This window comes from Macaca mulatta, chromosome 14 (genome assembly GCF_049350105.2).
Source record: "Macaca mulatta isolate MMU2019108-1 chromosome 14, T2T-MMU8v2.0, whole genome shotgun sequence".
NCBI lineage: Eukaryota > Metazoa > Chordata > Mammalia > Primates > Cercopithecidae > Macaca > Macaca mulatta.
Window position 1 is genome coordinate 340,312 of NC_133419.1, and position 12,154 is coordinate 352,465.

General features: G+C 57.1%; 1 protein-coding gene across 4 annotated transcripts in view; it reads left to right on the forward strand.

Annotated features, from left to right (window-relative positions):
• Nucleotides 1-5,527: 5,527 nt before the first annotated feature.
• PTDSS2 (phosphatidylserine synthase 2) overlaps nucleotides 5,528-12,154 on the forward strand; it is a 37,571-nt gene continuing 30,944 nt past the window's right edge. For 3 of the 4 annotated variants that reach the window (XM_015113213.3, XM_077961593.1, XM_077961594.1), the window contains exon 1: nucleotides 5,528-5,886. In XM_015113213.3, the coding sequence (XP_014968699.3) occupies nucleotides 5,705-5,886 (182 nt within the window). In that variant the 5' untranslated portion in view covers nucleotides 5,528-5,704. The remainder of the gene's footprint in view (nucleotides 5,887-12,154) is intronic. The other variant, XM_077961595.1, reaches the window with a different exon arrangement.

Genomic DNA, 12,154 nt, shown 5'->3' on the forward strand with positions numbered 1-12,154 from the left:
AAATAAAAAACATAGATTACATGGCCGGGCGCGGTGGCTCAAGCCTGTAATCTCAGCACTTTGGGAGGCCGAGGCGGGCGGATCTCGAGGTCAGGAGATCGAGACCATCCTGGCTAACACGGTGAAACCCCGTCTCTACTAAAAAATACAAAAAACTAGCCGGGCGAGGTGGCGGGCGCCTGTAGTCCCAGCTACTCGGGAGGCTGAGGCAGGAGAATGGCGGGAACCCGGGAGGCGGAGCTTGCAGTGAGCTGAGATCCGGCCACTGCACTCCAGCCTGGGCGACAGAGTGAGACTCCGTCTCAAAAAAAAAAAAAAAAACAAAAAACAAAAACATAGATTACAAACGTATAAAAAAATTTTGCAGATTAAAATAGATGTATTTATTTTATTATTATTTTTTTTTTGAGGTGAAGTCTTGCTCTGTTGCCCAGGCTGGAGTGCAGTGGCGCGATCTCAGCTCACCCCAACCTCCGCCTTCCGGGTTCAAGGGATTCTCCTGTCTCAGCCTCCTGAGTAACTAGGACTACAGGCATGTACCACCACACCCAGCTAATTTTGTATTTTTTGTAGAGACGGGGTTTCACCATGTTGGCCAGGCTGGTCTCAAACTCCTGGCCTCAGGTGATCCGCCCACCTCGGCCTCCCAAAGTGCTGGGATAACAGGCATGAGCCACTGCACTTGGCAGAGATTAATTTATTTTTTTAAATATTCTTTTACTTTAAGTTCTGGGATACATGTGCAAAACGTGCAGGTTTGTTACACAGGTAAACGTGTGCCATGGTGGTTTGATGCTCCTATCACAAACATGTATAAAATGTTTATTTAAACTAAGCTAAGGTGCATTAAAATATGGGAAGAGTAGATTGATATTTGATATTTACATTTGCTTAACAATGTCAATGAAGGATGGTGTATTATGCTTTTCTTCATTATGTTTGTTTTCAAATTTTCTAACACAAACACGTAACACTTCAATAAACTGTCTTATTAAATTTGCTTTATTTCCATATTCAAGTCTATTACTTTAAACTTTCTTTCCCCCACACTCAGCCTGACTCTTGGCTTCCGGGTTTGAATGCAGCTCCTAAGAGGCAAGAGTTTGACCTGGACGTCCTGGCAGTTGGCCCTGCCCTGCGTTGGCAGAGAACTTTGGTCGAAGGCCCCGCAGGCCTCCTGCTCTTCCTCTGTGGACCCTGGACCCTGCTCCTCTGTCCTTCCTCCTCCCACTTCAGAAGACCCCGTCCACCAGACCGCCTCCCCCTGAAGCCCAACGTGCAGCAGAGTCCGCTCCTCCATCCCTGAAGCCTCCTTTTAACTGGGGGATATGGCAGCCACCCGTGGAGAGGTCAGATGACAAAGCCGGCGAGGGCCAGGGAGCGCCCAGGTGAAATCCCTCGGGCAGGTGTGAGCACCAGTTGTCATTACCTTTGCTCTGGGCCCCTCAGAGACCTGTCCTGCCCCACCCCACAGCCTCCTGGGTGTGGCCACAGACACTAATGCTTCGTCCAGAGCACTGCTCAGAGGCAGCCCCTGCCCCTGTATTCTCTCCCGGCTGGTCTCAAGCATCCTGCTGGCTCCAGCCTCTTGGCTGACAGTGCTTGGCAGGTGACCGCCAGCCTCAGGCCCCTGCAGGGGAGACCCTCTCCCAGATGGGCCTCTGCCCTTGAGGTCCACCTGAAGCCGTCCTTGCCTGCCACACCAGGCTGGCATTGGGGTGGGGACCCAAACCCCTCATGTCTTCATTGCAGGGACAACTGGGTCTCCCTGCTGCCTCCCCAACACCTCCGGGCCTTAAATTTCCACCCGTTCCAGCTTCTTGACTTGGGGAGCAGTCCTGCTGTGCACACTTCCTCCAACAAGCCGGAGAAAGCTCCCAGGCACAGGTGTGCATGTGGCACGGTAAGTTTTCTGTAATCCACTCACCTTTACGGATTTACCGCACCAGGGGAAATATTATAACAGGCATTGTTACTTTAGAAATTCCTGGGCTTCCTCTCCCTTCCTTGCAAGGGCATTTTTAGAAAGCATTTTGCCAACATTCACTATTTACTACCATAAATGTGACTCTGGCCAGCTCTGTCCCTGGGTAAGGCCGGAATTGACCATTTTCTTTTTTTTTTTTTTTTGAGACGGAGTCTCGCTCTGTCGCCCGGGCTGGAGTGCAGTGGCCGGATCTCAGCTCACTGCAAGCTCCACCTCCGGGGTTTACGCCATTCTCCTGCCTCAGCCTCCCGAGAAGCTGGGACTACAGGCGCCCGCCATCTCGCCCGGCTAGTTTTTTGTATTTTTTAGTAGAGACGGGGTTTCACCGTGTTCGCCAGGATGGTCTCGATCTCCTGACCTCGTGATCCACCCGTCTCGGCCTCCCAAAGTGCTGGGATTACAGGCTTGAGCCACCGCACCAGGCGACCATTTTCTTAAAAGTTCCAGCGCCCTAAGGCTCCTGGTGGGCATCTCCGCAGCTGAAGAAGGCTTCTGTCCCGTGCACCCTTCCCCAGGCGGGGGACCCCCAGTTCTGCTGCTCTGGCATTTCAAAGAACCAAGTCCTCCAAGCTGCTCCACTGCCTCCTAACACTAGCCACGGTCCTCCCTGAACCACAAACCTCCGGCCTCACCCCTGCCTCTCAGGCCCATGTCTTGCAATGGACTCTGCCAGTCCACGCATGCCTGGGTGTGGGGGGGGTGCACTTATGCAGCTGGGGTGAAGACAGGGACAGGGTAATGTGAGACTCAGATATGAGACGCCAGGTGCAAAACTGCAGGTAGAAAGCCCCCTGTAGAGTGCAGGGGTTCAGGGTAGAGGCTCCGGGGTCTGGAAAGAGGTGGGTGTAGCTGTCACCAACCTTTCTCTGCCTTAGCTTTTTTTGTCTCTAAGCGACAGTCAAAAATAGAACCTAAGGGGTGTGTTAAGATCATAATAGTTGGCCGGGCGTGGTGGCTCACGCCTGTAATCCCAGCATTTTGGGAGACCAAGGTGGGCGGATCACCCTGCGGTCAGGAGTTCAAGACCAGCGTGGCCAACTTGGTGAAACCCCGTCTCTACTAAAAATACAAAAATTAGAGGCATGGTGGTGGGTGCACCTTTAATCCCAGCTACTCCGGAGGCTGAGGCAGGAGAATTACTTGAACCCGAGAGGCGGAGGTTGCAGTGAGCCGAGATCGTGCCATTGCACTCCAACCTGGGTGACAGAATGAGACTCTGTTTAAAAAAAAAAAAAAAAAAAGAGATCACAATAGTTAGCATTTACAAAGCGTTGGGAATTCTACTTGGCACTTGGCCAGAGCTCCGTAGTGATGGGCAACGAACACGTGGTCTGCGCGCCCGGGCCGAGCGGTCTGGCAGCGCCCAGCCTTCCAGATCACGCTACTCCGGGTCCCAAGGCCCCGCCCACAGGCCCCATCCTCGGCCCCGCCCCCGGCCCCGCCCCCGAGCCCACTGGCCAGCGCGTCATTGCGAGGCCGCCTCGCGCGCAGCGTCCTTGGGGCCAGGGACCCCAGTGGGGCCGGTACATCTCCCCGCCCCGGCCTCTGCACCCCGGAGGGACGGCAGGAGGGCTCTCTGTGCAGTTTGAGGGAACACTCATACGCAGGAAATGACCCCAACACCACCGAGAGGCGCCTGGAATGTGAGCGCCACCGGCTGGGATGGGAAGAGGTCTGGGAGGGGACCTGAAGGATGGTTCACAGGGCACCAGGCCTGTCGGGTGATTGCTGGAAAGATGGCATGGGCGGGAGCTGGCTGCTCTGGCCACTCAGCCGACCCCAGCTGGACGGCGCCAGGGCCTGGGGCAGGGGGCCAGGGCCTGGGGCAGGGGGCCAGGCCTGGGGAGGCCCAACAGCACGCCTCTTGGGGCCAGCGCGTCCCCCACTGCCCAGCCTTGTGTGTCAGGAGCTGGGGTGAAGGTCCTGTCACAGGCCCCATCCCTGCTGGGCGTGGCTGTGCAGGAGCCCCGCAAATACGTTTATGTATTTAGTATGTGAGTTATATTTCAATAAAGTTGATATGAGATATACTTCACATACCATGCAGTTCACCCGTTCAACTCGTTTCGAGCGAACAGTTCAGTGGTTTTTAGGACATTCACAGATAGGAGCCGAGGTCAATTTTACAGCATTTTCATCGCCCCAAAAGGAACCTGCTACCCTTTGTAGTCGCTCCTTATTACCCCTTCCCCAGCCCCCGGTGAAAACTCATCTAATTTCTGTCTTCATGGATTTGCATTTCCTGGACATTTCATACAGATAGATCACAAAAGGCGTAGTCTCCTGTGACGGGCTTCTTTCACCTAGCATAATATTTTCTTTTCTTTTCTTTTTTTGAGACGGAGTCTCCCTCCGTCGCCCAGGCTGGAGTGCAGTGGCACAATCTCGGCTGACTGCAAGCTCCGCCTCCCGGGTTCAAGGGATTCTCCCACCTCAGCCTCCCCAGTAGCTGGGATTACAAGCGCCCGCCACAACGCCCGGCTAATTTTTGTATTTTTGCGCCACAACGCCCGGCTAATTTTTGTATTTTTAGTAAAGATGGGGTTTCACCACTTTGCCTAGGCTGGTCTCGAACTCCTGACCTCAACTGATCTGCCCCCTTCGGCCTCCCAAAATGCTGGGATGACAGGGGTGTGCCGCCGCGCCCGGCCTGCCTAGCATGATGTTTTCAAGGTCCAGCCGTGCTGTAGAAGCGCGTGCTTCGCTCCTCTACGGCTAATAACATGCCGCTGTTATCAAAATGCTGCAGCCATGAGCGCTGTGTATAAGTTTGGCGTGGACACGTGTTTCCATGTTTGAGGAGCTGCCACATTGCTTTTCAAAGTGGCTCAGGAGCTAATTTTTTTGCGGGGTACCATGTCAACAATTTGGGTCAACCAAAACCAGCGTGTCCGCACCATTCTCGCCGCCCAATTTCGCGCGATCTCGCGAAAGAATGACCCAGATCAGTCCGGGCGCGGTGGCTCACGCCTGTAATCCCAGCACTTTGGGAGGCCGAGGTGGCAGATCACAAGGTCAGGAATTCGAGACCAGCCTGGCCAACATAGTGAAACCCCGTCTCTACTAAAAATACAAAAATTAGCAGGGCCTGGTGGCGGGCACCTGTAATCCCAGCTACTCGGGAAGCTGAGACAAGAGAATCGCTTGAACCCGGGAGGCGGAGGTTGCAGTGAGCGGAGATCTTGCCATTGCACTCCAGTCCGGGAGGCGGAAAAGAATGACCCAGATCGCTTGGGGTGAAGGATCGAGAAGCGCCCCAAAAGGAGAACGGGGCTGGGCTCCGGGATCTGTCGGCGAGGAAGGGGCGAAGGGGTGGAGGGACTGGGGCCAGGCCGCCGGGGATGTCTGTGGTTACCTCCAAGCTCTGGCGGCCTTGGCGAGACCCGCGCCACCCGCAGCTGGGTTCCCGCGACCTCAGCCGCAGGGCGGTTCGGCTCTGGTTTCCTGGCAACCAGGCGGCATCCTTCCCAGCAAGCACTGCGTCCAACTGGCGACGCCGGATCACGAGGCCCAGTATGCCCCGCGCGGACTACAAGCCCCACAATGCACCGCACACCCTTTCCTGGCCGGCCCCGCGCCGCTCTCCTGAGACCCCGCGGGCCAGCGCCGCGACCCCTTCCCGGCGCTCTTCGCGCTGTGGGCGGCGCGTCCTCTAGCCGGTGACCCGGTGTGCGTGGGGTCGAGGGGCCGGGCGGAGCGGCTCCGGGCCGAAACGCCATGCGGAGGGGCGAGCGCAGGGACGCCGGGGGTCCGCGGCCCGAGTCCCCGGTGCCCGCGGGCAAGGCCTCGCTGGAGGAGCCGCCTGACGTGCCGTCTGCCGGCCGAGCCACCGGGCCGGGCGCGGGCCGCCGCAGCACCGAGTCCGAGGTCTACGACGACGGCACCAACACCTTCTTCTGGTGAGGGGCGGGGGGCGGCTGCGGGGCGGCGAGGGTGTCCTCGGCCTGGGGGTCCCGGCACCGCTGGCCTGGGGGTCCCCGGCAGCGCCCTCCCGCCGTCTTGGAGTCCAGGGCTGCGGCCGGGGATTCGAGGGTGTGGCAGCACCGCCCCCCGGGTCCCGGGGAGCGGCCGGACCGAGCTCCCGACGCCGGGTCTGACGGAGGGCGGAGGGCGGCGCTGTAGGCGGGGGAGACCCTGGGCAGACCCTCCCTGCGGCCACTTTGCGTCTCTCTCGCCGCCCTCCCCACCCCTGCCCGCCTTGCCCCTGACCGCGCGGTTCTGCGATCCTGACCCCTTCCCCACCGCTCGCCTCCAGCGTCACCCCAGAAACGCTCTCTCTGTCCTGCGGTCCAAGCTTCGCCTGTGTCCCCCGTCATTCTGCCTGTGGTTGCTCCTCTGCTTGCGGCTGCAGGAAATCATCTTGTGTGTGGCCCCCGGCCCCACGTGGCGATCGTGTTGATTAGCAGAGTGTTGTGCGTGCTTCAGGAATGTAGTCGGTGTTCGTCGAATCAAGGCTCTGTTTCTCTCCTCAGTTGCCCCTAGCGGGGCCAGCGCCTCCTCCCTGCACAGCTCAGCCTCAGCTAAACCTTGGGGTCCCCCTGTCCGCCACTCTGCCTTTAATGGGGGTGGAGAAGGAAGAGGCCCCCGGGAGCAGCTGGAGTGTGGCACTCTGTGTCCAGACAGGCTCCAGGCGCCGGTCCTCCTCCCGATGGCTGCGACCCTGGGCTGGCCCTTTGCTGATGCTCTTCTGTGAGAAGGATCAAGCCGTCCACCTGAAAGCAGGCTTCGTGAGAGGAGGGTTTGGCTTTTCTTGACTGCAAGGTGCCCAGTTCCCATCCTGTGGAAGGCCGGGGGGCACAGGGGCACTAGAGATGGCGTCAGCCCCAGGAAAGCGTGTGGGAGACAGGCACCTGCGGCCAGCAGTGGAAGGAAGGCTGTATGGACGCTTCCAAGAGAACCGTACTGTGGGATGGTCGGAGAGCAAATCTGAGGGGTGAGAGAGCCTGATGGAGGAGTAAGGGACATGTCAGGGGAAGGTACCACCACAGACAGAGACTGAACCGGCCCTGGCCTGTCACCGGCAGCCAAAGCTCTGGAGAGAGACTGTCCAAGTGGTGGGAAAGTGGGTTAGGGTGGAGGAGGCCCCACGCAGAGTCTTCCATGAGGTGTGGGCAGCTGCTGTTGCGGGGAGGGCATCCGAGCTCTCCTTTGGGGAGATGAATGCACCAGGTGGCTGTGGGGCCCTCGGGAGGGAGAGGAGATGGGGTGCCTGCCACGTGCACCCTCTGGCCTCCCGGCCCTGTGGACATCAGGCCTCTCCGTCAGGTGCCCTGCCACACCCCTTCAGGCCGTCCTCGCACAGCACAGCTGGGGACCACCGGAGTCTCTGAGGTCCTGGAGCAAGAAGACTGGACTGGCTCTCCTTGTTTCTCATTTGGCCGTTCAGCACATTTTGGGGACCCCTACTGTGTCAGTTACCGTTCTACGGGACACAGCAGAGAACTAAACAAGAAGCTTAGATTCTGGCACAGGCATGGAACTTCAGAAGGCACAAAATGTGCTGGCTGGAGGGGTGCTGAGTGTGGCGGAAGCCAGGGGGCACACACAAGCCCACCCAGTACCAGGGAAGCAGCAGCAGCAGCTCAAAGGTAGGAGGTGCTGGTCTCTTTAGAAGCACAGACCAGTGGTCCCTGCCCACAAGGGGTATTTGGGACACAGACGCCTGGGCATAGAAGGGCTTGCCTGTCAGGAGGCCAAGGGGGCCGGGGTGCTCTCCAGGAGCGGGTGCAATGGGGCTGGCTGGTCCAGGTACCTGCTCCCTGGGTCTTCTTGGTGGGTGGCTCTGGCTTTCCCCTCGACCCTGTCCCTGTAGAGACGCATGGGGCAGATTCTTGCTGCACCTCCTCCCTTCCCTGTGCAGAGGCAAGAGCTTCATGCTTCCCCGTGGCAGGTAACTCAATGCCTGTCTGGTGAGAATTCTGTTTACCTGCAGAGCCTTGCACTGACCTCCTGAGTCCACCTGTACTGATTTGCTGTGCTGGCATTTTTTTAACTCTTAATTTTATGTTTTAGATAGTTTTACTTTTTATTTTTTATTCATTTTTATTTATTTATTTTCAACAGAAACAGGGTCCGCCTGTGTTGCCCAGGCTGGTCTTGAACTCCTGGCTTCAAGTGATCCTCCCGCCTCAGCCTCCCAGAATGCTGGGATTACAGGCGTGAGCCACCACACCCAGCCAGGGCGTTCATTTTCCAGGATGGGTGCACTTCCTCCGGCCAGTGCTGGCTGCCGTGTGTGAATTTTGTTTCTCTGTGATTGCTTGTCAGCCTTAGGGATAGGGCTTGCAGTTAGATTCAGGGCTCACCTGGCGCTGGGAGCACAAGGCTGAGCTCTTCTTCTCTAGATTCATTCAGGGTAGCAAGGACAATTGTGGGGAATGTCCAGAGGAAAACGTTTAGATCCACAGACTCCGAGAAGCGCTGTGCGAAGACGTGGCAGCTCGTGTGGTCTGGAAATTGTTTGGGAGAACACCTGGAGACCCCTTACCTGGCGAGGTGCCTGTGAACGTTGTCGCCTGTCCGTGGAAGACACTGAAGCAGCTTCGGATGACCACACTTGCTGATCAGCTCCCGCCGGGGACCACTGTGATGTTCCGAGAGTTTTTATGTTTATGTCTCGGAATGGGCGCCTCGAATGAGCCTTCTCAGTGACCCCCGGACTTTGTGTGTGGGGTGACCTCTGACCTTCAGATACCCCAGGTTTCTGGAAGATGCCTTTCTCTGTTGTCCTGGATTGGGCTTTCCCAGCTTTGCCTGTACCTGGGAGCACGAATAGCCAGATGAAGTCTTTCTGGTCTTGCTGGTCAGAGCCAGGAGGGCCAGTGCCCGGTCCAGGAGCCTCTCGCAGGCCTTGAGCAGCCCATCTGGGCATGGCCTTTCCTTGGCATTTTCCTCTTGGTCTTGGCCTTCCTGCCCACCATGAGAGTGGGCATGAGACTGGCCATCTCCAAGGAGGCAGCTGGGCCTTTTCCACTCCCCATGGCAGGGAGCCAGCTGTCCCCATGGCCTCACCCTAGTGAAGTGGCTGAATTCCCAGGATTTATCACAGCTCTGTTCTGTGTCTGATCACAGGACCCACACCTTCCCGGGGAGTCTGCCCAGACAGCAGTGGGGTGGGAGGAGCCATTGAACAGAACTGGCATCCTGAGAGGGACACAGAAGTCTGCCTTTAGAGTCTTGTGCTATCTCGAGCAGCACTCTGTCACTTCCAAGATGTGTGGAGGTCATGCTGTGTGTAGCACAAGGACCAGAACTCACTAATACGGATCGTACTTTCCAGGAGCATTGGGTTTGAGCAGCTTTGAGACATGTCCTCCTGCAGGGCTGCTGTGCCCTTTCTCTGGGTCCCTTACCCTCTGCCTCCCTTCCTGCTGGGTCCTCTGTCTTCCCATTTCTGCTTCCCCAGGGCCAAGAGGGTGCTGGGCACGTGGTGGCCCCTCAATGGCTGTGCACATTTACCCGAAGGGACAAAGGTTGTCTTTGTATTTCAGGTAATCTCTGTGTTTTGGGGAAATGGAAAGATGGTGTCGGGTTAGGGTTGGTTAATGATCAGAGTTTCCCTGGGCTTCACAAGGAGTGAGTGTCGGGTCGGGGTTGGTTAATGGTCAGGGTTTCCCTGGGCTTCACAAGGAGTGAGTGTCGGGTTAGGGTTGGTTAATGGTCAGAGTTTCCCTGGGCTTCACAAGGAGTGAGTGTCGGGTCGGGGTTGGTTAATAGTCAGGGTTTCCCTGGGCTTCACAAGGAGTGAGTGTCGGGTCGGGGTTGGTTAATGGTCAGGGTTTCCCTGGGCTTCACAAGGAGTGAGTGTCGGGTCGGTGGCCACTTTAGAAACCACAGGAAGGTCTTTGTCATGGAAAGTCGTGTGTCCCACCTGTAATCCCAGCACTTTGGGAGGCCGAGGTGGGTGGATCAGGAGGTCAGGAGTTTGAGACCAGCCTGGCCAATATGGTGAAACCCAGTCTCTACTAAAAATTCAAAAATTAGCCGGGCATGACGAGGCTGAGGCAGGAGAACTGCTTGAACCCGGGAGGCGGAGATCGCGCCACTGCCCTCCAGCCTGGGTGACAGAGCAAGCAAGATTCCATCTCACAAAGAAAAACCAAAGTCAAGTTTTAATTTTAACTTGTGTTAGCATGTGATCCTGTCTTTGTGTGCTATAGGGACACGGGCTGCTCGCCCCACCCCTCAAGCTTTGCGTTTATTCCTGGGATCCTGCATGTGAATTGGAGCCTGTGCTGTGTCTGGCAGACACTGACTGGGGTGCGGGCACGTCTGAGGGTCAGGGTGGGGCCAAGCGCAGCAGCCGCCTCCTCCGGTGGGTCTGTGTGTAGAGTGGTGGCATTCTGGGTGTCCCTGAGGCCTGGTTGTTCCCATCTTCTTCCTGAGCCCACGTGGAGAGGACGAGGGGTTTCCTCTGGGTCCTGCTGGTCTCTTGCAGAACAGGGGTGAGCGGTGTCCTCAGGTTGATCTAGCTTCTGGGTCTCCCATTCTGCATCTGAGCAGGTTGATGGGCTGTCTTCTCTTCCATGGTTAACCTCCCTTAGGCTGGGGCTCCTCCACCCGTTTTCTTATAGACGTCATGCCCAGAGTGAGAACCCCTCACGTGGGGCGGCCGTGTGGTTCCAAGGCAGGGTCCTGTGGAGGCCCTGTTAGCTTCCCCACTGGAGGCCTCCCTCACAACAGGCTCCTGTCCCGGCACCTGCTCTCCAGCCAGGCAGAGTCCCGCTCCTGTGCACACCACACCGTCTGTCTGTGCTGTGGGCCCTCGGCAGCGTTCTGGGTGTCTGGAGCCCCTTGACCTTGTTCCTCTTACAAGATGGGCCTCATCAGGAAGCCCCAGGATGAGGCTGTCCCTGGCTCCTCCGAAGGTCACTTCAGCCATGTGCACCCTTTGGAGAGGTCCCTGCTGTTTCTCAGAACTGCTGGGGATGGAGGCTGAGCTCGAGACTGCTTGCTCCTCATGCTCCTTCCTTGCTGTGGTCTCCGGAGATGCCTCCCAGGCCACGAGCCCTTCTGGCATGGTTTTACTGGGACCTGGCTTTGCAACAAAAATAGTTGTTTTAACCTCCCTAATCACTCCCATCCCTCTTGTTTTTCTCTGTAACATGTAGGGTTTCTTAGCCCGCCTGTACTGGTCTCACTCCACTGGAAGGAAGGCTCAGGAAGGCTCAGGAAGGCAGGCTGTGCCTTCTCCAGGGTGCGGCTGGGACGGAGGCTCAGGGAGTGGCTGTGATGGCCGAGTGTCCAGGAGGCTCCAGGCCCCGCTGCCCGCCTTGCTGTATGACCTGCACAGTGTCACTTACAGCCCTGACTTGCCTGCAGGCACCACACACACTGCATGGAGGTGCCCTGGCCGGGCACGTACACAGCCAGAGCCACCGCGCTCCTGCTCGTCATCACATCAATGGCTTTGTGATCTAAACGCTGCTTGTTGTTTTTGGTTTGTTTTTCTTTCTTTTATTCTTTCATTCTTTTTTTTTTTTTTTTGAGACAGGATCTCACTCTCACCCAGGCTGGAGTGCAGGGATGTGATCTCAGCTCACTGTGGCCCCCAACTCCTGGGCCGAAGTAATCTCCCCTCACCCTGCCTCCTCCCAAGTAGCTGGGGCCAGACACATGCCACCACGCCCAGTTATTTATTTACTTTTTTTTGGTAGAAACAGGGTCTCACTATGTTGCCCGAGCTGGTCTCTAACTCCTGGGCTCAGTTGATCCTCCTGCCTCAGCCTCCCAAAACTCTGGAATTACAGGTGAGAGCCACGGCACCTGCCCCCAAACACTCCTGACTCTTATCCTAACCGGGGTCATCTTACTCTCCTCACCGAAATCTGATGTCACCTGTATGGAGGAAAGGGTGGGCCTCATGGAGGGGCAGGCCAGGGGACACGGGACTCCTGGGCCCCAGCGGAGCCCCAGCCCGTTTCCCCTAAAGGGCTGTCTCCAGGAAGACGCGTTCTGTAAGTGTAGTGTTGAGCGGAGAGTGAGTTTCTGGGTCGCCAAATCCAGGCACCCTTAGGAGTGGAGGTCTACGGGGCCTTCTGAAATGGGTCCTCTGCTGTGATTGTGGCAGGTCTCTGAAGGACCCCACTGTACTGAGCTCAGCGGGAAGGCTGAGGTGCCCTGTGTCTCCTCATGGCTTAGGACTCAAATGCAAATGTATTTTTTAAA